Genomic DNA, 26,349 nt, shown 5'->3' on the forward strand with positions numbered 1-26,349 from the left:
ATCTACATCACATTTACTGGCTGATGAGGTTGAACTGCAAGAAAACTGGAGTAAGGAACATGAAGACTGGCCTTAATTATGTCTGTAAGGCCGGTGGTTTCTATACGGTACACACTTCAATATGCAGGGAGCTTTAAATTCTTTCCTAAAGTTTTGTGACCGATGTAAGCAAGTTACCTTGAAGATGAAATCAGTGACATAAAACTTCCCATAGTCAAGACAAATTAGTTTCCATTCCCATGTCACCCCTACCCACCTTTGGTTGTGTGGAAGGATGAAAATCCCATCAACTCTCGCATCTGTTTCTCCTCTGCCGTCAGTTCATGCATTGGTGTTTCTAAAAACAGCATTAGAAAATTCAAAATATGCATTAATCTGAATAATATCAACATAAGAGTGATCAATGTATTATCAAACCACTAAGTAATAGACATAAATATATAGCTGATGGTAAGCATGTATACCTCAAATCTAATCCTCTTAGAATTATTAAGTCCATAAAGAGCACTAACCATCATGTCTTCCTGAGGGCCCTGACATATACACAGGAGATCTTCGATGAGAACGAGGAGACCTGGATCTGGAACGTGACCTGGAGCGAGATCTGCGATCTCGTCTATCACGATCACGATCACGATCTCTGTCACGTCTTGATGAGTCTCTCTCACGGGAATGAGACCTAATTTAGAAAGTTCATTATAAATAAACGTGCCCATACCAACACTGTTATCTGTACAGAAGACACACTGTAACTCACCATTTATCCAATGATATTTGAGTACAAGTCCACTTATGACTCTAGTAAAAACATATCAGTAATAATCATACTTTGATTCAAATTCCCGTATAGGTTATATGCGGATAAATAGTTCTTGTATATTCAACTACCTCTCATTTAAATATAGTGAAATAACAGGAATCTAGCATCAGAATTCTAAATTGGAAAGTGAATTTACAAAGGGTGTATACAAGAGTGTGAACATTATGTTGTTGAGCCTAGAAATTTTGAATCGAGTTCCGGAACCCAAATGCCCTACAAGTAAAGGTTCATGTGAAAATCATATGTATATTTACAGTGGACGCTCACTTAACCGTTCTAATGGGGTGGTCCATTAGCAGGATAAACCAGAATCATCAATTAGACAAGGGTACCTCTACAACCACCTTCATCACAAAGTAGTTTACAATCCAGCAATATCTTCATTAATATGCTATTTGCGGTATCATATATACATACAATATCCTGAAGTAGCCTTCTTCTGCTATATGATTAACATGTAATTATCACAGTTAAGAAGTGTATTCTTTCACTGTAGTCTTGACGAACAAATACACAGCATAAAACTGACAGAAAACAAAACAATTTGGAGGTGTACAAACAAAGGCTTCATTATGACATAATACAGACACTTAAAAAATGTTGGGTTTAGACTATATCAATAACTCAACAAAAGATGTGTTCACTTGAATAACAGCAGTTAAGGGCACTCAGTAAATTTCCTTCACTTGCTCCCCTTTCTCAACGACTGATACACCAAAACTATTATGCAAGTGGGAAAAAAATTTGGTGGATGCTCATCTCTGTCTTTATCATTAAAGTGCCTTCATATGATGTGAAGTTACCAATAAAATAAAAAAAATTAGATTAGCAAATAAGTCACTTCTCAGAAGCACTTATCATAATTCCAAAGCACTACTGGGAAGCAATCTCTACAGCAGCTGGGTGACTGTCTACTTTATCATTCCAGCCTCACCATCAGGCCATTATTCACTGGGCACATGCAAGTCTCCCATCACCACACCTGCAAAACACCACCACCACTTATGTACTTTGAGTACTTAAACTGAGCATAACTGTACAGTATTATAATTCTTGTACAAATTACATCAAATAATCATTATTCACAATAGCATGCGTATTTTTGCACAACATTTCTCTCGTAACATACTCACTATAAGATTAAAACTGATCATGGTGAGGTTTCCTAGTGGCTGGTGGGGGAGGAGCAGCTGCATTTTTTTTCCTGAAAAAATCAGTAATTCTGACCTGTTTGCTTCCACAGAGTGCAATGTAATATTCTTTACATACATGTTGTAACTGACTGTACCTGCTTGCTGCCAAAGAATGTTGTGTAGTATTCTTTAAATACATGCTGTATCTGACTGTGGTCTTACTGCTCACGCTTGATCCTAATCTGTGAAATGCTCCTTGTATCAAATATTATAGGATGTTCATCGTTTCTTTCACTGCTTCCTTCTTCATTTGGCCCTCTTTGTTCTTCCTTATCGGAATAATTGTGGTGGATATCCTGGATATGAAGCACTACAAACTCATATGTCAGTTCATATCAAAGTTCCATAAGATCTACACCTAATTTCTCCTTATTTGAAGGGATTTTGTTCGTGATGTTTATGAGGTGTACATTATTTAGTTCTTGGTCATTACACCTCTCACACTGTTCACCAATAAATGGCATATTTTTTCCATAAAGCCATAAAGACAAGAGTCTTTCACAACATGCCATGCAAACAATCATGTGCACTTGATCTAGACTTCTTTACAAAAGTTTTAGTTCTTGTTCAAATTGGCAAGAGGCAAAACCACTTAAGGTCATCAAGGTCACTGGAGCCTGTGGGCTATGGTGGAAGTAGCTGCCTAGGAGTTGCTGCGCACAGTTCTCGTAAATCCAAATGAGGGCAGTAATGATGGCCCGTTACAACCCCGACACATGCCACTCATGTGAACATGTGGATGGCCAGCTTTTTAAAAAACATGGGATGATTGGAAAGGTGAAGGTTAAATGGATAAAGTTACAATTAGTAATGAACAGTTCAACCATCTGGTCATTAAATAATTGATTAAGACGATCTGGTGAGCGTCCACTGTACATAGGTATGCTGGAAAGTTAGGTACATCGTGGCATGCACAGAGCATCATACAGGGGAGGAGCAATAAGCTTTCATGAGCGGTAGAAAAATGTGGGAAACAGGCATGTCTGCTTTGACAAATAAGAGTTCTGATGTCTGCTTTGAGAATTATGTATGAGAAATCCTTAAGAAAAGAGAAGTGGTTTTAACTTTGGGATTTAACAATCAGTAGAAAGCATATGTTGGGTTGAAAGAGGTACCATGAATATATGGTGTGGGAGATAAGCTAGTAGAAGCAATGAGAAAATGTATTGAGAGAGTAATGGGTGTGCAAAAGTAGGAAGTAATGAGCACAAGTGGGTCCAGGCGAAGTGGAAATGTTTTGGGTGTGCAATGTCACCATTGATGATTAATCATTTTTTGGATAGGGTAGTGAGTGATGTAAATGTAAGGGTCTTGGGAGATGTCTGGGTCTACAGTATGTGGAGGGGTTGGAGTGAGGATACCCTACAAGGTGTGAGGCAGTTGCCATCTGTGGACAACTCAGTGCTGATGGCAGAATTGACCGAGACAGTGCATTATCTAATGTCAGATTGGAAGAATGCATGAAACGAGAAGACCGAGTCACTGTGATTGAAGAAATGTTATGAAGTTGGGAGACAAACTGATTTGAGTGTAGGTTTGAATGAAAAGAACCTGGTGGAAGCGGTATTTTAGACACCTGAAAGTAGACTTTGCAGCAGACGGAACTATAAAAATCCTAAGATGGGTACGAGTAAAGGTCATGGGTGGACTGAAAAGTATGGTCCCTGTCTTAATGGCAAAGATGGGTATCATCTGTCAGCATAGCACTCCCAAGTGTTGTATAGGCATGAGTCATTGATCCTAAACTGAAAAGACGAGGGTTGATGTGCTGGAAATTAAATGCTTGAGGACAGTGTGTGTTGATCATGTAAGGAATGACAGTGAAAGAAAGAGATGAAACAGTAAGCCGAGTAAGACAGAGAGTGCTTAAGTACCTACCTCCAAGTACCTATGATGAGCTTTTGCCATGATGGCAGGGCTAGCGCATGGCACTCACCAAACTGCTTGCTTGCTGAAGTATTGTTTCTCTCGACCTTCACCCTATTACTGATTTCATATCTTGCCTGTTGGATGATGCTGTTATTTTTGGCAGCTACGCCTCTGGCATAATTGTCTAGTCTAGGCTCATCTGGTACTGTCTTCATCCAACAATTTATACTTCTTTGGAATGTTACTGTCGTCACTCCAAGGTCATTTCTTATTTTTTCTTGTACGGTATACAATAATCATCCTAATTTCTTCGTTGGGGATTCACAAATTTCTGTATGGCATCTTTTTGGTATGGTTCAGTGTATTAGATCTAATCCACAGACTCTGTATCTACCTAGCTGAGTTGCTTTCAGTTTACAGGTGTTGCTTTTATTCTTTCCACTTGCTGCCAGGAATATTGTCATGCATCTTTCTCGATGGCTTTCTAGCCTACACAATTCATGTAAAGTCTTTCAATCTGTCAAGGCATTCATACACTCTAAATGCCTAACTGGCAACCATACGATTCTATTTCTCATATATACATTAAACATTTACATCAGTAGTTTTCTGTCACTGGTATCACAAGTTCTTAGTATCATACCACTCTTTATTTGGTTTGATAGCACAACCTATCAAACCGTTCTGCAAATTAAGTTCTATGTAGTTACTGAAATACTATTCACTGTCACATGACTCACTTATCTGAATTTCTCTTCACTGAACTCCATTTATTTCTCTTATACCTACTTGAATATAGTATTCAAATCTTTGCATTTTTTCAACTGTTTTACTCACCTTTGTCATTTATAACATTTTACGTATAAACTTGTTAACATTCTTATCCATGTCAGATGTTATCACAAATAGTAATGAGGTTAATACTATTCCCTATGAGACATCCAAATGGACTTCAAACATGTTTCCATTTGCAACTATTGTACTCTGAGTATTCTGTTGGTCAGAAATTCTCTTTCAATATCATACTTTGCAACTTTCTTTTGAACATATGGAGGGGTTGAGTGAAGAAAGACTAAGAGGATATACAGGTCAGAAGTAGGGATAACACGAAGGAGGAGAGACCAAAAATGGGGATGGGAGGCTAGCGAAAGCGGGCTGGTTATCAGGGCCTAAGCATGCAGGTGGGTGACAGGAACACAAAAGATACAGTGAATTGGAGCAACGTGGTAAACAATGCTGAACCAAGGCATATGAAATGGCCGTTAGAAACCACAGAAAGGTCTGTGGGCTTGGTTCTGGTTTTGGAGCATTATACATTATAGCTAGGCTGGATGTGAGCAAATGAGACCGTTCTTCATCTATAAATGGCCCTACCTCATATATACAACACAACACATATGAAAAGAAAAAAGATAAAAGTACTCCTCCAGGAAAAGTCCCATTCAGCAAGACAGTATTACACTCTGTAACACAATTTCTTTCCTGGTTAGTAAGAGTTATTTCCTAATTGCTTATGTGTAAGAAGTGGAGAAATAGGCTATTACTCCCTTCAAACTTTGCTGTTGTGACCAGAACAGTGATATTTTGAAATTTACCAAATTCCAATTGGACACCAGGCAAATCTGCACATTTTATTCATATAAAATCAGAAAAACAACAAATCAAAATTAAAATATATTTACACCAATGTTAAACAAAAAGATCACAGGAGATTTAGAAGTGAGTAGTTTTTTGAGATTTACGATTGTACTGTAAACCACTTTCACAAATCAGACACCAAATACAATCTCCCATCATGTTCTTGTTGTATGTTCCATGGAAGCAGCATTCAAAGTCCAGTATATCCTGGTGGAAGCGCTTGCTCCAAATACGCTCCCATGTTCTTGAATTGATTGAGATGAGCGTCAAGGATATGGATGTTGAGAGACATCCTGCAGCCCATTTTGCAGTAGTTCTTCACCATAGTCTCAGCCACCTCCACATAGTTTTTGGCCTTGTGATTACCCAGGAAACCCTAAACCACTGCAACAAAACTGTGTCCAGCTGCTTTCTCTTTCTAGTGAGCTCCTTGGGAATTCCGTGCACTCCAGGATCTTCTTTATTCTTTATCTAAGGTGCAACGAAGACACCAGCTTTGACCTTTGCCTCAAACAACTTAGGGAAGGAGTCTTGAAGGTACTTGAAGGCTGCAGAAGGCTGCAGACTCATTATCTAGAACTGTAACAAATTGTTTCAAATCGCCTAATTTCAAGTGCAGTGGTGACATCAACACTTTCTGGGGATCAACAAATAACTCCCACTTGATGTTCTTCATCCCCAAAGAGAAATCAGTCCACTGTGGCCAGTCCCGCCTGCGGTAGTGTGCCGCAGTGTTCCTGTTGTCCTAAAGGCAAAGACAGCATGGAAACTTGGTAAAACCACCTAGGGGACCTATCAGGAATGCCACCATTTTGAAGTCTCCGATGACCTCCCAGCTGTAGTCCTCATACTTCAAAGCATCTAGCAAGGTCCTGACACTATTGTATTCTTCTCTGAGGTGCATCAAGTGAGCCATGGGAAGAGGTGGGCACTTATTCCCATTATGGAGCAGCACAGCTTTGAGGCTTCTGGATGAACTGTCAATAAAGAGGTGCCATTCGTTCAAGTTACACGTCATTCCGATTGCCTCAAACAGACTGGTTACACTGAGGCATAAGCAAAGCCCATCTTGATGGGTGAAAGAAATTGGAAAAACCTAGGTAACGCTTCCTCTGATCTGCGATTTGCACACTTTCATCCAACAAATTCCAATGCTTGAGCCTACATGTCAAAAGCTTGGCAATGGCCTTTGTAAGACCAAGATCTCTGATCAAGTCATTGAGGTCTTTTTGATTGAGGTAGTATGGGTTTCTCTCCTAATCTGCAACTCTGAAATTTTAATCTGGATCTATATCTTCCTCTTGCTCCAACTTGCTGGTCTATTCTGATGACAGATACTCTCTCCCCAGAGGAGTGGGTATCGGGAGCTCAAGGCCAAGTGGCACCAGGGTAATGGATGATGGAAGGATCCAGATATATGATAGAAGGTGCAGTCTTGCCAGTCCGACATTTGTACAGGTCCACCGTGCAGAAGTAGCAATTGCTTGAGTGGTCAGTGGGTTCCCGCCAAATTCTTGGGATAGCAAACTTCATGGCTATCTTTCCCCCTCTGTACCATCCTGCAAAAGATTAATATAAAATAGTGATTATGAAAAAATTATGTTTGTTTATAAATTCATTTCACCCATGACTAATGTTATTTTTTCAATAACATGGAAAATTAAAAAAAAATCTAAATTTCAAAAATTTCATAAAAATTCTGCCATCCAAACAAGCAACAACTGTATATCTTACCTTCCAGAGCATTTTGCAGAGCTCACAAGAGAAATGAGGTACCTAGAACTAGTCTTGATCCCAACAAACATGCCAAAATATACCTTGTAGACCTCGCACATCTCAGTTGATGCTGCCACAGAGTACCTTTTCACTCGTTTTGATAAATTGGCTGCAGACATAGCAAAATGCATCTACCAGATGCTTGCAGCCTCTAGATGCCATCTCAGAAAAATGTATGTATATGTAGCCACTTAGGCAGCTAGATCTATACTTAACTGGTGGGCTTAAGGCCCTAAGATTCACACTACTATCTATATTACTGGAAACTTCTAGAAAGTTCTATATCAGCTACTCAGAAATGAATCTATCTGGAATGGTCTGAAAAATAAGTAAATTTCAAAACATCACTGTCCTAATCACAAGAGCAAAGTTTCAAGGGAATAAACCATATTCCATACCTTTTAGACATAATTAGAAAATAACACATTACCCAGGAAAAAAAAAAGTAAAAATTTGTCAGTGTTATCAGGATAAAATGAAGTAGAGACTCGCTAAGAACTTCTCACTCCAAGGTAATCCACCATCTCACTCCCGCTGACTGAAGCATAACCTCCAAGCTGCAGGAGCCCCATAAAAGAGGTCCTGGGGGTAGTATAGTTTATACTTTTTCATGCTTGTTTGCATTTCCCATGCAACAAGGTCACCCTAAGAGCAGATGAAGAATGACCTTATTTGGTCATGCCAATGTGCCAAATCCAGAGCTTTTCAAGGTTTCACCTGAATGATGTATATGCCCTGGTTAAACCTACTGACAGCACGTTGCTTTCTGTAATTCAAATCATCCCAATCTGCTTTATCCTGTGCATTCCTCACACCCTCCTATATGTTCAGGCCCAAATCACTCAAAGCATCTTTCACTCCAACCTTCCAACTGAAAACTGATCTCTCCTTTCTCCTTGTCCCCTCAGCTTCTGACACATATAACCTTTTCATCGGTCTCTCTTGTCATCCTCTCTCAAAGCGTTCAAATAATTTCAGCACAACCTCTTCAGTTCTTTCAGCCATGCTCTTCTTATTATCAACCACACCCACTGCTTACCCTATCACTTCTTTCTCCAACAACAGTTTTCAAGCATTTCATTTCCAACACTTCCACCCTCTTCCATGTTTTTTCGTAACTAAAGCCCATGCCTCAAATCCATACAACACTGCTGGGACTACTAAACTACATACATGCTAGGATAGTTAAATTCATAATATTTAGCAGCATTTTCATAAGCAGTCTGATATATTTACGAAGGATGGACTACCTGAATGAACCGAGAGCTGCATGTTTTGGCTGACATCTTAGTGAGTCTTCACTTGCATTTTTGTAAAAGAAAATGCTGCCTGTGTGGAGCAGACCCATTTCTAAAACAAGTCTCAGTCTCATCAAATCGTCTAATACACAGTACAGGCAACAAAATTTGCAGAGTTTGAGACAACCACACTATAAGGAAATTATATGACTGGTGTTTCTGAAAGTTTTTCTCTCCAAATATGTAATTCCAGGGTACTCTCTACTTAACAGTAATGGGGGAACAAAGCAGGAATTGGTGTCTTTCTCTCTGCTAAAGCTCACCTTAATCCTAAAATGAAAAATGTAGCTGCTGATATTAACTTCATTTTTGTTGAAGATATGCTTCCCAAGGAAATAAGTCAAACTAATTTACAGAAACCAGAGGTAGACAAAAGACTTTACTATCAGGTAGCAGAAATCTGTAATGACCACAATTTTATCATAGTAAAAGATTTTAACTTACCATAATCAAAGTGTGGGGAATCCCTTTCCAGTGGCTCTGAGCCATACTTTACCTAAACTTTCTCAATAGTGCCCTAACCCAATTAGTAGAGAAACCTGCTCATGACAAGAACACAGACTTAGTTCTAGCTACAAACAAGGATCTAACACAAATTCTGTAAAGGCTAGAGAAAAGTTTGGTATGAGAGATCACCAAAAAATTACTTTTGAGGTGATACTGTTGCTTGTATACTGGTCCTCAAAGGAACTCCTTTAGTGCGATTATCAGGTGGAGGGTCAGCTTATAAAATCTATAGTCACATCCATGAGTTAAATTCTCATTTTCTAGTTTGGTGTCTTGCAAGTAAATGATTTTTTAGGGACAAATTGTTCAATGAAAATAAGATCTTCAAAATGGGACTATTCCTCTAAAGTTCCACAGTGGAACACTATCCATGAGGAGTCAATCTTTAAAAACTTATAAGACTCCATATTCTAGTGAGTTCCTTAAGGTTTTTGTTCTGCCTGTTGACTTTATTGGTTTAAGGCTTTGGGATGGGTCTCTAATAGCATTATCTTAGAATCCATTCTCACTACTTAACTAACAACCAACTAGGCTTGAGTTGGAACTTTTATGCCACCTCAATGTATGGCTCTTAAAATACACACTCAAGCATTCCTTCAGGTGCATGCCTGAAGGATTCTCCCCAGAAGGAGAACACTAACGGAATCCCCACGAAACAACTGAATAATGCTCCCTCCGAGGGGAAGCATATGAATGATGTCCCCTGCTAGGGCATCAAAAGAAGTATTTGATTCAATGCCACCATGAGAACAAGAAGGGTTAGGAGTGTCAGTAGGCAAAGCTGTTTGTCTTGCTCCTTAACTTATAAAGCAAAAGCTTGCAGTTGCTGAGCTGATAATGTTTCAAAAGAGACAAAGCTCTTTAAAGTACCAACAAAAGATCTCTTTGGGAAAGTTTTATTTACTTCCCGTCTGCATATCTTATTTTTGGGAGCATAAGTATGTTAAAACTTGTTGAGCTTTTTTATATTCACTGCAATTCATGTCACTGGATCTGTCCTTACCACCATAATTACAGTAACCTTTCTCTTGAACAGTATGTCTTGTTCCTATCCTAATATCGTACTTCTGTCCGAGACCCAGCTGTCTAATGATGTTCCCTCTAGCCCCTTTTTCCTATCCATCTATAATCCCCATTCAAGATTCTGGTTCAAAGGTAGAGTCTGTGCATATTCCAACTCCAATACACCTGTTTCATGCCTTGAGGATGCCGAGTCCCCAAACTTTGATGTTATGTGGCTCAAGGTCTGTCTCTCAACTACCAGACTTTTCCTCTGTTCTGCCTATTGCTCTCCCGTTCCTAAAAAATTTATATTTTTCTTCAACTATATAATCTTCTACCATGAGACTGGCACTGTCTCATCCACAAGCAGAGATCCTCTACTTAGAAGATTTGAACTTTCACTACAGGAAATGACAGGACTCCTCCCATATAGATGGTGGAGAGGCTGAAGCCCTCACATTCTCCATTCTCAATGATCTTGAGCAAATCATCTCCCATCCTACCCATATTCCTGACCGCTGTAACCAAGCTCCTAATATTCTGGATCTGTTTTTCACTTCTAATCCAACCTGCTGTATCTACACAATCTTGCCCTCACTTGGTTCATCTGATCACACTCTCATAAATGTATCTATCTAAACAGCACCTACCCCTACAACAGCCCCAAGGTGACCACGGTACACCAGTCAACTGTATGTAAAAACTTACAATATATGTGTGGAGTGTGTGTGTGTGTGTGTGTGTGTGTGTGTGTGTGTGTGTGTGTGTGTGTGTGTGTGTGTGGGGGGGGGGGGGGGGGGGGGGGGGGGGATATGAGAAAGTATAATGAGTGAAGGGATGGGAAAGTTATGGTTGCTCAGAGGTGTATGTGCATTACATTGCAGAGAAGGACAACTGAGTGGAAGAAGTACATATGCAGGTGGCAAAAGGTCAAGAGAAGAGTGCAGGGGTTAAATAAGAGGGCATATGCGAGCTGGTGTGAGTGAGTATTGGCAAACTTCAGGGAGAATAGAAAAATGCTTTGGAAGGAGGCTAATAATGAGAAAAGAGTGAACAAATGGGGGCATCAGTGAAAAGGGCAAATGGGGAAGTGAAAACAGATAGGGATGAGGTGAAGAAATGGGGTGAATAATTTTGAAAGACTCTTTAATGCACTTAAAGATGGAGATATGCAGTGATGAAAATGTTAGGTGATTTGGTGAAAAGAGAATATGTGGCAAAAGCCTTGCATAAGATGATAAGAGATGGGTGACCATCAGTGCTGGTGCACTTGGCCATGAGAAGAAAGATCATGAAAGGCAAGTGTTTTGGGAACAGCTGAATGAGTGTGTCAACAGTTTTTATACAAGAGGCTGGGTAGTAGTGATGGGTGATTTAAACGCAAAGGCGAGTGAGTGAGTAATATAGTAATTGAAGGAATAACTGGGCCGTATGAGGTATTCAGAATTATGAAGTGAAATGGTGAACGGCAAGCGAAGTCATGTGCAGAAAAGGATTGAATAGCTAGAGGAGTCATACAGAAAACGACTGGTTATTCAGAATACCTGGCTGAAAAAGAGGGGCATATACAAGTATATGTCTGCCAATACAAAAGATGATTAGTGACCATTACTGGATTATGTATTAATTGATAGACATCCAAAGTGAAACTTCTGGGTGTAACGGTGCTGAGAAGGGCACGTTGTGGGATGTCTGATCCCTACTTTGTGGAGGATTGTGTCAAGATCTGTAGAGGTTCTGGAAAAGGGGAAAAATTATGGGTAAGAGTGGTGAGAATTAGTAAGCTTGGAAAAGAGGCCTGTGAGAAGAAATATCTGGAGAGCCTGAGTGTTGAATGGAAAAAAGGTGAATGTAAACAAAGCTAAGGGAGTGGATGAGAAATGTTAGTTATTTAGGGAAGCAAAGCTGGCATGTGTAAGGTGGTAGGAGGGCAGATTAGATACAAGAGGGATGTGAGTGGTAGGATGACAAAATTGCTGGTGAAAGAAAAAGAGAGGCATATGGCTGATACAGGGAAGGAGTGCAACTGGGAGATATGCACAAGAAAGCAGCAGGAGGTAAAGTGGAAGGCGCAGGGGATTAAAAAGGAGGGTCAATGAGAATTGGGGTGAGTATCAGTAAACAAGAGGTGCAAGAGGTGAAACGCAAAGGTGAAAAAGAGAGCAAATGAGAGTTGGGGTGAGAGAGTATCATTAAATTTTAGGGAGAATAAAAAGATGTTCTGGAAGGAGGTAAATAAAGTGCGTAAGACAAGGGAGCAAATGGGAACTTCAGTGAAGGGCGCAAATGGGGAGGTGACAACAAGTAGTGGTGATGTGAGAAGGAGATGGAGTGAGTATTTTGAAGGTTTGCTGAATGTGTTTGATGACAGAGTGGCAGATATAAGGTGTTTTGATCGAGGTGGTGTGCAAAGTGAGAGGGTTAGGGAAAATGATTTGGTAAACAGAGAAGAGGTAGTAAAAGCTTTGCAGAAGATGAAAGCCGGCAAGGCAGCAGGTTTGGAAGGTATTGCACTGGAAATTTATTAAAAAAGGGGGTGACTGTATTATTGACTGGTTGGTAAGGTCATTTAATGTATGTATGACTCATGGTGAGGTGCCTGAGGATTGGCGGAATGCGTGCATAGTGCCATTGTACAAAGGCAAAGGGGATAAGAGTGAGTGCTCAAATTACAGAGGTATAAGTTTGTTGAGTATTCCTGGTAAATTATATGGGAGGGTATTGATTGAGAGGGTGAAGGCATGTACAGAGCATCACATTGGGGAAGAGCAGTGTGGTTTCAGAAGTGGTAGAGGATGTGTGGATCAGGTGTTTGCTTTGAAGAATGTATGTGAGAAATACTTAGAAAAGCAAATGGATTTGTATGTAGCAATTATGGATCTGGAGAAGGCATATGATAGAGTTGATAAAGTTGATAGAGATGCTCTGTGGATGGTATTAAGAATATATGGTGTGGGAGGCAAGTTGTTAGAAGCAGTGAAAAGTTTGTAAAGGATGTAAGGCATGTGTACGTGTAGGAAGAGAGGAAAGTGATTGGTTCTCAGTGAATGTAGGTTTGTGGCAGGGGTGTGTGATGTCTCCATAATTGTTTAATTTGTTTATGGATGGGGTTGTTAGGGAGGTGAATGCAAGAGTTTTGGAAAGAGGGGCAAGTTTGAAGTCTGTTGGGGATGAGAGAGCTTGGGAAGTGAGTCAGTTGTTGTTCGCTGATGATACAGCGCTGGTGGCTGATTCATGTGAGAAACTGCAGAAGCTGGTGACTGAGTTTGGTAAAGTGTGTGAAAGAAGAAAGTTAAGAGTAAATGTGAATAAGAGCAAGGTAATTAGGTACAGTAGGTTTGAGGGTCAAGTCAATTGGGAGGTAAGTTTGAATGGAGAAAAACTGGAGGAAGTAAAGTGTTTTAGATATCTGGGAGTGGATCTGGCAGCGGATGGAACCATGGAAGCGGAAGTGGATCATAGGGTGGGGGAGGGGGCAAAAATCCTGGGAGCCTTGAAGAATGTGTGGAAGTCGAGAACATTATCTCGGAAAGCAAAAATGGGTATGTTTGAAAGAATAGTGGTTCCAACAATGTTGTATGGTTGCAAGGCGTGGGCTATGGATAGAGTTGTGCGCAGGAGGATGGATGTGCTGGAAATGAGATGTTTGAGGACAATGTGTGGTGTGAGGTGGTTTGATCGAGTAAGTAACGCAAGGGTAAGAGAGATGTGTGGAAATAAAAAGAGTGAGGTTGAGAGAGCAGAAGAGGGTGTTTTGAAATGGTTTGGGCCCATGGAGAGAATGAGTGAGGAAAGATTGACCAAGAGGATATATGTGTCGGAGGTGGAGGGAACGAGGAGAAGTGGGAGACCAAATTGGAGGTGGAAAGATGGAGTGAAAAAGATTTTGTGTGATCGGGGCCTGAACATGCAGGAGGGTGAAAGGAGGGCAAGGAATAGAGTGAATTGGATCGATGTGGTATACCGGGGTTGACGTGCTGTCAGTGGATTGAATCAGGGCATGTTAAGCATCTGGGGTAAACCATGGAAAGCTGTGTAGGTATGTATATTTGCGTGTGTGGACGTATGTATATACATGTGTATGGGGGTGGGTTGGGCCATTTCTTTCGTCTGTTTCCTTGCGCTACCTCGCAAACGCGGGAGACAGCGACAGCAAGAAAAAAAAAAATCAGTAAACTTCAGGGAGAACAAGATTTTTGGAAGGAGGTTAAGAGTGTAAAAAACAAAAGAACAAACGGGATCAATGAAGGGGGTAATTGGGCAGTGGAAACAGGTTGTAATGAAGTGATGAGAAGAGACTGAGTATTTTGAAAGAGTCAAATGTGTTTGATGACATAGTGGTAGATGTAGGGTATTTGGATTAGGGTAGTATGTGAAGTGAGTGAGTCGAGGAGAGTGATCTGGTGATGTAAGATGGAATATGGCAAGGTGGCTGGAGTGGATAGAACTGCAGTTGAATTCATCTTGAAAGGGGGTAACTGTGTTGTTGATGGGTAAGTTACAATTTTCAATGTTCGTATGGATCATGGAGAATGGCTGGAGGAGTGTCAACATGCACATATAGTACCACTGTATAAAGGCAAGGGGAACAGAAGTGAGTGTTCAAACCACTGAGGTACAAGTTTTTTCAGAGTACCTGTTGTGCAGGAGAGCAGAGACTGATAGGGTTAGGGCAAGTACATGTTGCAGATAGAGGGAACAAGGAAAAGAAGTAACTAAAGAGGAGGCAGAAGGATGAAATGAAAAGTGCAATGGGAAGTCAGGGCCTGAACACTGCAAAAGGGTGTGAGGCATCCATGGGATGGAGTAAACTGAAGCAATGAGACATACATGGAACAACATGCTGTTAATGAGCTGAACCAAGTCATATAAACCATTCTGGGAAAACACAAAAAAGTCTGCAGGGCCTGGTTATGGATTGGGGACTCTGATATTGGAACATTATATATGACAGCCAAGAGGATGTGATAGAATGAGCCTGTTCTTCAACTATCCCTGACCTATCTCACAAAGAGTGAACAACCATGAAATAAACTGTGAAGCTGTATTTGGTCCTATATTTTTCTTTAATGCATCTGTCTGCATTGTAAATGAGTATCTTATAATACTGAATGCATTAAGTATGTACTTTAAACCACCATCATCATAAATATAGCAAATTTATTAAGATGCGTCATTGCTTACAATGATTATACATTCATTGAAGTTTTTGGTCTTGCCTTGTTTTCCACATGCATATTAATGTAATCATTCTCAAAAATTATACATACAAAACTTTATGTCTTATACCAAGTTAATTGTTACAGTTAATTTTTTGAAATCAGTACTATAGCTAGCATGTTTTGTTTACAATGATTTTCAATTTGTGACGCTGTTTCTTGTTCATGCACACTCTTTTACGAGCAAATATTCATAAATGACTGCTCTATGTTATACATAATAAATATTACTTTTATCAGTATCACCATTAGAGAGCAAAGGGGTTGATGTGTGTAGTAATTTTTTACAAAAATTATTAATCTTATCCCCATAAACAATGGAGAAAGAATACTACCCATGCATCTCCTGTATGTCAAAGGAGACAACTGAGAGGGGCTGGAAATCCTCCTCTCTTGTATTATACTTTCCAAATGAAGGAACTTAAGAAAAAAAGCTGACTGACTACATTCCCTCTAAAGCTAAGTGATCATTTTTCAAAAAAGGCTCAACTGCCAGTTCCTTATACTACTTTGTCAAAACCACGAAACAGCAAACATATATGAATCATAAATCTGTAATGTTGCTTTGGTCCTTTCTTTTTTATATGCATTCGTATGTAAATGAATTATCTATAATACTTTATGGTTACAAACACCACAAAGCAAACATCTGATACCAACATCATTATGAAGCAAATTTGGTGATCAGTTGAAAATATTCATTACCGGTGCAAGGTGATGTGCAAGACCTCCTGAACACGAAACACTAGGAGTGGCTACATTTTCTTTACTTAATGATCACCACAGAAAAGGAAAAGCAAGTGCCAATAAAGGCCATCTTGGGTGAAAGGAATAGAATAAAGAGAAAAAGACTAAAAGTTAAGCAGGTGTTTATAGTCCTGACTCAGAAAATTTGAGGAAGATCTGTTCTAGGGAAGAAGGAGGTATCATAACGGGTGATCCTTGACTAAGCGGTCTCCACACTAAAGCTTCAGGAAGCAGCAGCCTGATAAATGCCTTAAGTCAAAGCTTTAGGGGTGGGGACATGTACACAGCTCATGAGAACAGTTGCCAAAATAATACCAGTACAACTAAGAGAGGTGAGCAACATCATGGTGTACAAATATTAGTGGTTACAAGGATGTCTTGCAAGGAAGTGACGAGAAGGATGATTTTTCATTCCACTCCAGCCAACACAGGTGGAGGGAAGAAAATAATCACAGTATCTATACAACACCCCAGTCTTTGGAAAGCAAACTCTGATACTGATGATATGGGGTTTTCAGTTTACAGAGGTATGTTTACATATTACAAAGTTAAAAGTTGAACTGTGATGTTTTGAAACTCAACAGGGGCACACATATGACTCTTGGAGAAAGCAAAGGGAAAACCTGCACTTTTGCACTATTACATTTAGATATGCAATTGCTTCCCCATTCTGAAATATTGCACCGGTTCAATGTGAGAGGACATTCAGTACTGAAAAAGGACATGTACAGGAGGAAGGATGAGAGGGAAAGCAAGGTGAAGTTTGCAAACCACAGCAATGGAAAGGACATAGAAGAAACTATGCATCTGGGAATAGAGCGAGGCAGTAAACCAAAGAAAAGGAGTTCAGAACGCAAAGATTTATGCCACACCCTACCAGATGCTTTAGAGATGTTAAGGGCTATCACAAACGTTTCTATGTAATACCCAAAAGAGGAGGAGGAGGAGGAGTAGAGGCGAGACATTGAACGATTCACCAGTAGGCATAGCACTGTGAAATTCATATTGGTGGTCAGAAAGAATTAGGAAAGACACACACTGAGATATCTACGCACCAGTGTTAAATCTCCTACCATCAATCTTCTTTAATCATTCCTTTCCGTCTAACGTTCCTTCTCTATGTTCCAGACACTTCATTTCGGCCACTAATGAGCTGTTTCCATGTGTCCCAGCCCTAATGAACTAGACTCACTGCATGCATCAGGCTGCATGAACCATATGAGCAATGACTTATATTTCCCTCTTTCCTCTAACAATGAAGTGTGAAATTCTCTTTCATTTTCTTTTTTTCTTGCTTCTTACAACCTTCCCACCTTTAAGAGTTGGGTCTATCAACACTTGGGGCACTCAGATCAATTCTTCCAGTATTCCTTCTTTTTGCTCTTGCCTATGAACATACCTTTCTTCCAAGATGGTCAAGACTCGGGTATGCTTTTGCTCATGCCATATCAGCAACTGCCAAAAATAAATCACAGGCTCTCTTCACTGTTTACAGATCACATTTAACACTTAACCCCGACAAGCCAGGACTCATAACTTGATCATAACATGATGACCTCTATTGCAGATGTGAAGGTCATCATAACACTAATGTTCACAGGCACATTTTGAACCACTCTGATATTATCGGTGTGGCTACCAGGGTGTTGCCTTTGTGTCATTCCCTAAACATGAGATACATAAACCTTAGCATGGAAATTTCACTCCAAATATGCCATACTTTGAAAGACATGATGCTAGAGTAACTAAAGTTTTAGTGGGAATGAAAATACAAAAGAACTCTCATTTCTTGAGATGTGTTTTGAAGGAAGCCTAGTTCAATATGCAATGAAACTAGAATGTGCTTTTGAGTATTAAATGGTACCAAAAAAAGTCACCATGATGGCATAATACTACTGTGAGTGAACTCCATCTTCTTGACACTTGTTTAGTTAATGCTATATTTAAAAAAAAAATAGTTTTATTAGCGTACTGGAAAACTGACCCTTCTCAGCACACCTATATGTGGAAAACATGACCAGGAATAGGATCAAGACCACTATTAATATCCCAAACTTTGCAGAATATAAAAAAAAAAGATCAATCAGACTGTTAGTGGAGAATCAAGCTTGTGATTTTGCTGCCAAGAAAAAATGTTTGTGATTTTTTTCAGGCCATTTCAAAAACCTGTAAGAGATGAACTACTAGTGCTGTTCATAAGAAAACTTTCATTCAAACAATACCTCCATCTTAGCACATGGAATAAATACAGCTGTTCCCTGTGAATGAGACAGGAATGGTGATTGATACAGAAGGGTACATGGGCAGCAACGCAGACATTCCCAAAAATTACCAGCTATGCAGTATGTGTGGGGCAATAGTAAAAGTGTTCATTGAAAAGTACCTAAAAAATGGCCCTATTCTATATAACAGCTGGTACACAAGTCCAGCCTTGCACCAATACCTGATGGACAATAATACTGGCAATTGCTGGACAGTGAAGCTAAACAAAAAACACACAGTACCTACATTCATCCAGAGAGGAAAATATAATGAATAAGATGTTCAAAGCAGGGGACATGCTCCCTCTCTGTTAACATGAAAAGTATGAGATCACCATGCTCACAACATTCAAAAGGGACAAATGAAGGCAAGGGAGAAATTAAACCTTGAGTGATTATAAGATAATGAAGCTATATGCTGTGTTAGTTTCTACAAAGAATATATGCCCAGAAGATAAGTCAAATATGCAAACTTTCAATTACTTGACATGACTCTTTCAAACACACGATAGGTAATTCATGAAAACTATTTAGAGAACATTAAAGAGAATTCAAGGACAATGCACCTGAACAAATACTGGAAAAGTATATTAATTTCACTTTTCTGTACACAGAGGCTGACACTGTAGATGGTCCTTACCAGCTCACTACAAAGATTTTGTTATTAGGCGTTTTCTTCAGCATCTCCCATCAAGTGGGAAAAGGAAAGTGGCTAAAAGGCATTGTCAGTGTGCATATTGACTGAAAGAGGGAATAAAATGCATGCTGCAATGAATATGGTAACGCTCTTTATACCAGTACTTGCTTCCAAGACTACAACTCTCTGCAGCAATTATTCAAGCATGCAATGAATATGGTAACGCTCTTTACACCAGCACTTGCTTCCAAGACTACAACTCTCTGTTGCAATTATTTAAAGATATGTCACCAGCATCCTAAAAGAATATGTGAATATAGTGAATCTGCATTACTAAGTTTACCACCCAACCATTCCTCCTCTTCATCCACCTGGGATCTCAGAATAATACTTAAGTGTCATAGCACATCCATATAAGGTATATTAGCTCACTTTTTTCCATATTTCATCTGGTTTTATGTCCATTTCTTCCATATCATAAAGGGACATCGAAAACTTGAGGACTGGGGTGAAAAGGGAGCATGTTTCTGAATCATTATATGGTTTTCTGCTATTCCCATCTCAGCAAGGTAACATCAGCAAACTAAAAAACAGTAGCCACATTTGTGCACATCCACCCTAGGAGTTACATATACTGTCCCAAAACCAGCACCTGTCTGCATACTGTACATGAAATACTTATTATACAAGTCTTTCTACACATTTTCAAAGGCTAAAAATATTCTCTTGATTCTCAGATCAAAATACTGGAGCAGCCCGACACAGGTAAGTCATTTGCTTGGATGGCCTCGGAACATGGGGTGAAAGAGTAAACAAAAAACTAAAACCAAAATAGTACATATCACCAACTGTTTCTATAGTTTAAAAAAATGATTAAATAAAGGATTTAAAAAATGGAGAAAACCCAAAATCTTTACGCTTTAGATCAAGAGCAAATGTGAGCTCCAATACTGACCCCATGAGATCTGAAAGAAGCCTTAATGATCTAATAAACTCTGAGGAAGTAGGGAGACCACTCCTGGTCTGAGAGGATGTCAGGAGACCACTCCTGGTCTGATTAACTCAACCCCAGTAGCAAATGGCCACAGAGATTTAAAGGCAACAAATCCTACATAACATAGCACTAAGCAGGAAACAAGTGCAGACACTGAGGCAACCAACAATTCCAAGCCTGCCCTGCAGGAGGCAGCCTGGCTTGAAAACTGAACTCAACTGTAAGTTCTTCACTTTTGACAAAACTAGCTAACTGTGGAGAAGGATGCTTAGAACAAAATTTCTAAAGTAAGAAATCGCACCTAGGTTCAAGACAGCAAAGGGCTGACTAACCTTAGTTCTGAATGTGAACATGGCAGATTTCAAACTTCAGCCAATACTGGCGTACCACTTGCAACAACCCAGAGTGAGTCAACCTGGTTGAAGGGGTTTCTGTAAGATTATCTGCTATTCTGCTTTACTCAGTTTTCATGATGGATGAGAACCTGTGGTGCTATTTAGATGGTTTTCAGTTCCTCAACCCACTTCAGCAGGGTAACGAAGATAATTTCTCTCTCTGTTTGCTCCTTTCTGTTTAATCCCAATTTGGTGAATTCAAAAATTCTAGTGTTTACTCATTCTTGTTTCTCTTGCTTAAAATGAGGCTTATGTACATCAAGAGGCTGAGGTGTGGGGTATTACCGGTAGCATATACTGGTGCACCAGAATCATAGATGTCATCATATGTACTGTGGTACTTTGGTGCCCTACTGGTACACTTTGGCAGTTTCCATGGGCGAGAAAGTTACTGAAAATCCCAAGAGATAAAATATCAGTTTTATGAAGCTAAAGACATATTTATGTGTACTTAAGTTAAAATCAAATATCAACTATCAAATCTGAAGAAGTTCTTATGTTCAATTAATATAAACTTGATAAAAAAGTATAAATTTCCAAAATCAAGGTGATCACATGACTACCAATGGTAACATATGGCCTAGAAAATGGCCACTATGGTAACTATCAATACCTAATGGGAATGATAACCCATGGTACGTCACGATATTTCTCAAAAAACTGCAGTACTATTTTCCATGGTGCCTAACTTTATTTAAAGGTATGAATAAGGCTGCCTGTACCATGTGATGAGCTTGATCATTGGTGTTCAAGCATTATTTTTAATGATGACTGGCACTTTTCTAAGTGGTAAAACCTATACCTTTCCTCAAAATGGTATTCATCTTCGATACGTAACGTGAGACAGATGAAGAAAAAATAAAATCAGTCATAATTTACTCTACTATTGTCATTTATCACCATAATCATCACTATCGTTCTATCATTAACATTAAAATCATCACTACTTTCATACAATCCTAAGACCCCCATTTTAGGGCTCCTGCATCTCAGAGGTAGCACGCTAAACAGGAGCTGGGTAAGGTGCACTCCTTCAGGGTGAGAAGGTACTTTTTGACACTGTACTTTCCATATGCTGATGTTGATACAAACTAGTTTATGGTGACTTCTCTCTCACAGCATTACCACTTGAAAGTGGAGTCCACTAAAACCAATTACTCTATCCACTGTGCAATGCCTAAGTACAAATAATTCTTATTTGAACTATGGGCCCAGTTCACATTCTGAATAAATCCACTTAAATATTAAAGTATAACATGCAATAATTTCAAAATCTCAAGATTATATAATGAAAGAAACCATCAACAAAAATAATACAGATGTACCTGTGCCTGTGGTATCTTTCCCGATCCCGTTCCCGGTCACGTTCCCTCTCTCTTCCCATTTTATCTCTGAAAAAAGGCATGAAATAATGAGGTCTACAATTATTAAAAAAAAAAGATCAAATACTATTCATTATATTTTATTTATATTTATTTTGCTTTGTCGCTGTCTCCCGCGTTAGCGAGGCAGCGCAAGGAAACAGACGAAAGAATAGTCCAACCCACCCACATACACATGTATATACATACACGTCCACACACGCAAATATAAATACCTATACATTATTATTATCATTTATTATTATTTTGCTTTGTCGCTGTCTCCCGCGTTTGCAAGGTAGCGCAAGGAAACAGACGAAAGAATGGCCCAACCCGCCCACATACACATGTATATACATACACATCCACACACGCAAATATACATACCTATACATCTCAATGTACACATATATATACACACACAGACATATACATATATACACATGTACATAATTCATACTGTCTGCCTTTATTTGTTCCCATCGCCACCTCGCCACACATGGAATAACATCCCCCTCACCCCTCATGTGTGCGAGGTAGCACTAGGAAAAGACACCAAAGGCCCCATTCGTTCACACTCAGTCTCTAGCTGTCATGTAATAATGCACCGAAACAACAGCTCCCTTTCCACATCCAGGCCCCACACATTTTCCATGGTTTACCCCAGACGCTTCACATGCCCTGGTTCAATCCACTGACAGCACGTCAACCCCAGTATACCACATCGTTCCAATTCACTCTATTCCTTGCACGCCTTTCACCCTCCTGCATGTTCAGGCCCCGATCACTCAAAATCTTTTTCACTCCATCTTTCCACCTCCAATTTGGTCTCCCACTTCTCCTCGTTCCCTCCACCCCTGACACATATATCCTCTTGGTCAATATTTCCTCACTCATTCTCTCCATGTGACCAAACCATTTCAAAACACCCTCTTCTGCTCTCTCAACCACGCTCTTTTTATTTCCACACATCGCTCTTACCCTTACATTACTTACTCAATTAAACCACCTCACACCACATATTGTCCTCAAACATCTCATTTCCAGCACATCCACACTCCTGCGCACAACTCTATCCATAGCCCACGCCTCGCAACCATACAACATTGTTGGAACCACTATTCCTTCAAACATACCCATTTTTGCTTTCCGAGATAATGTTCTCAACTTCCAAACATTCTTCAAGGCTCCCAGAATTTTCGCCCCCTCCCCCACCCTATGATTCACTTCCACTTCCATGGTTCCATCCGCTGCCAGATCCACTCCCAGATATCTAAAACACTTTACTTCCTCCAGTTTTTCTCCATTCAAACTTACCTCCCAATTGACTTGACCCTCAACCCTACTGTACCTAATAACCTTGCTCTTATTCACATTTACTCTTAACTTTCTTCTTTCACACACTTTACCAAACTCAGTCACCAGCTTCTGCAGTTTCTCACATGAATCAGCCACCAGCGCTATATCATCAGTGAACAACAACTGATTCACTTCCCAAGCTCTCTCATCCACAACAGACTGCATACTTGCCCCTCTTTCCAAAATTCTTGCATTCACCTCCCTAACAACCCCATCCATAAACAAATTAAACAACCATGGAGACATCACACACCCCTGCCGCAAACCTACATTCACTAAGAACCAATCACTTTCCTCTCTTCCAACACGTACACATGCCTTACATCCTCGATAAAAACTTTTCACTGCTTCTAACAACTTGCCTCCCACACCATATATTCTTAAAACCTTCCACAGAGCATCTCTATCAACTCTATCATATGCCTTCTCCAGATCCATAAATGCTACATACAAATCCATTTGTTTTTCTAAGTATTTCTCACATACATTCTTCAAAGCAAACACCTGATCCACACATACTCTACCACTTCTGAAACAACACTGCTCTTCCCTAATCTGATGCTCTGTACATGCCTTCACCCTCTCAATCAATACCCTCCCATATAATTTACCAGGAATACTCAACAAACTTATACCTCTGTAATTTGAGCACTCACTCTTATCCCCTTTGCCTTTGTACAATGGCACTATGCAAGCATTCCGCCAATCCTCAGGCACCTCACCATGAATCATACATACATTAAATAACCTTACTAACCAGTCAACAATACAGTCACCCCCTTTTTTTAATAAATTCCACTGCAATACCATCCAAACCTGCTGCCTTGCCAGCTTTCATCTTCCGTAAAGCTTTTACTACCTCTTCTCTATTTACCAAATCATTTTCCCTAACGCTCTCACTTTGCACACCACCTCGACCAAAACACCCTATATCTGCCACTCTATCATCAAACACATTCAACAAACCTTCAAAATACTCACTCCATCTCCTTCTCACATCACCACTACTTGTTATCACCTCCCCATTAGCCCCCTTCACTGAAGTTCCCATTTGCTCCCTTGTCTTACGCACTTTACTTACCTCCTTCCAAAACATCTTTTTATTCTCCCTGAAATTTAATGATACTCTCTCACCCCAACTCTCATTTGCCCTCTTTTTCACCTCTTGCACCTTTCTCTTGACCTCCTGCCTCTTTCTTTTATACATCTCCCAATCATTTGCATTTTTTCCCTGCAAAAATCGTCCAAATGCCTCTCTCTTCTCTTTCACTTATACTCTTACTTCTTCATTCCACCACTCACTACCTTTTCTAATCAACCCACCTCCCACGCTTCTCATGCCACAAGCATCTTTTGCGCAAGCCATCACTGCTTCCCTAAATACATCCCATTCCTCCCCCACTCCCCTTACCTCCTTTGTTCTCACCTTTTTCCATTCTGTACTCAGTCTCCCCTGGTACTTCCTCACACAAGTCTCCTTCCCAAGCTCACTTACTCTCACCACTCTCTTCACCCCAACATTCTCTCTTCTTTTCTGAAAACCCCCACAAATCTTCGCCTCCACAAGATAATGATCAGACATCCCTCCAGTTGCACCTCTCAGCACATTAACATCCAAAAGTCTCTCTTTTGTGCGTCTATCAATTAACACGTAATCCAATAACACTCTCTGGCCATCTCTCCTACTTACATATGTATATCTCGCTTTTTAAACCAGGTATTCCCAATCACCAGTCCTTTTTCAGCACATAAATCTACAAGCTCTTCACCATTTCCATTTACAATACTGAACACTCCATGTATACCAATCATTCCCTCAACTGCCACATTACTCACCTTTGCATTCAAATCATCCATCACTATAACCCGGTCTTGTGCATCAAAACCACTAACACACTCATTCAGCTGCTCCCAAAACACTTGCCTCTCATGATCTTTCTTCTCATGCCCAGGTGCATATGCACCAATAATCACCCATCTCTCTCCATCAACTTTCAGTTTTACCCATATCAATCTAGAATTTACTTTCTTACACTCTATCATATACTCCCACCACTCCTGATTCAGGAGTAGTGCTACTCCTTCCCTTGCTCTTGTCCTCTCACTAACTTTACTCCCAAGACATTCCCAAACCACTCTTCCCCTTTACCCTTTAGCTTCGTTTCACTCAGAGCCAAAACATCCAGGTTCCTTTCCTTAAACATACTACCTATCTCTCCTTTTTTCTCATCTTGGTTACATCCATACACATTCAGACACCCCAATCTGAGCCTTCGAGGAGGATGAGCACTCCTCGCGTGACTCCTTCCTCTGTTTCCCCTTTTAGAAAGTTAAAATACAAGGAGGGGAGGGTTTCTGGGCCCCCCCTGCTCCCATCCCCTTTAGTCGCCTTCTACGACACGTGAGGAGTGCGTGGGAAGAATTCTTTCTTCCCTATCCCCAGGGATAGGGGAGAAAAAATACGTATAAATATATATACACACACAGACATATACATATATACACATGTACACAATTCATACTGTCTGCCTTTATTCATACCCATCACCACCTTGCCACACATGAAAAAACAACCCCCTCCCCTCGCATGTGCACGAGGTAGTGCAAGGAAAAGACAACAAAGGCCACATTTGTTCACACTCAGTCTGTAGCTGTCACGTAATAATGCACCGAAACCATAGCTCCCTTTCCACATCCAGGCCCCACAGAACTTTCCATGGTTTACCACAGATGCTTCACATGCCCTTGTTCAATCCACTGACAGCAGGTCGACCCCAGTATACCACATCGTTCCAATTCACTCTATTCCTTGCATGCCTTTAACCCTCCTGCATGTTCAGGCCCCGATCACTCAAAATCTTTTTCACTCCATCTTTCCACCTCCAATTTGGTCTCCCACTTCTCCTCGTTCCCTCCACCTCTGACACATATATCCTCTTAGTCAATCTTTCCTCACTCTTTCTCTCCATGTGACCAAACCATTTCAAAACACCCTCTTCTGCTCTCTCAACCACACTCTTTTTATTACCATACATCTCTCTTACCCTTTCATTACTTACTCGATCAAAACACCTCACCACATATTGTCCTCAAACATCTCATTTCCAGCACATCCACCCTCCTCCGCACAACTCTATCTAAAGCCCACGCCTCGCAACCATATAACATTGTTCGAACCATTATTCCTTCAAACACACCCATCTCTGCTTTCCGAGATAAAATTCTCGACTTCCACACATTCTTCAATGCTCCCAGAACTTTTGCCCCCTCCCC

The 26,349-nt window shown here is 40.1% G+C and overlaps 1 protein-coding gene across 3 annotated transcripts in view; it reads right to left on the reverse strand.

Annotated features, from left to right (window-relative positions):
• Window positions 1–21,791, reverse strand: part of LOC139748645 (uncharacterized) — a 163,000-nt gene extending 141,209 nt beyond the window's left edge. The window contains exons 1-4 of one of the 3 annotated variants that reach the window (XM_071661890.1): window positions 21,682–21,763; window positions 20,642–20,747; window positions 513–679; window positions 257–337 (exon numbers count right to left, since the gene is read on the reverse strand). In XM_071661890.1, coding sequence (XP_071517991.1) covers window positions 257–337; window positions 513–540 — 109 coding nt within the window. In that variant the 5' untranslated portion in view covers window positions 541–679; window positions 20,642–20,747; window positions 21,682–21,763. The other 2 variants (XM_071661889.1, XM_071661891.1) reach the window with 2 other exon arrangements.
• Window positions 21,792–26,349: the final 4,558 nt, after the last annotated feature.

Source organism: Panulirus ornatus, chromosome 5, assembly GCF_036320965.1.
Source record: "Panulirus ornatus isolate Po-2019 chromosome 5, ASM3632096v1, whole genome shotgun sequence".
Lineage (NCBI taxonomy): Eukaryota > Metazoa > Arthropoda > Malacostraca > Decapoda > Palinuridae > Panulirus > Panulirus ornatus.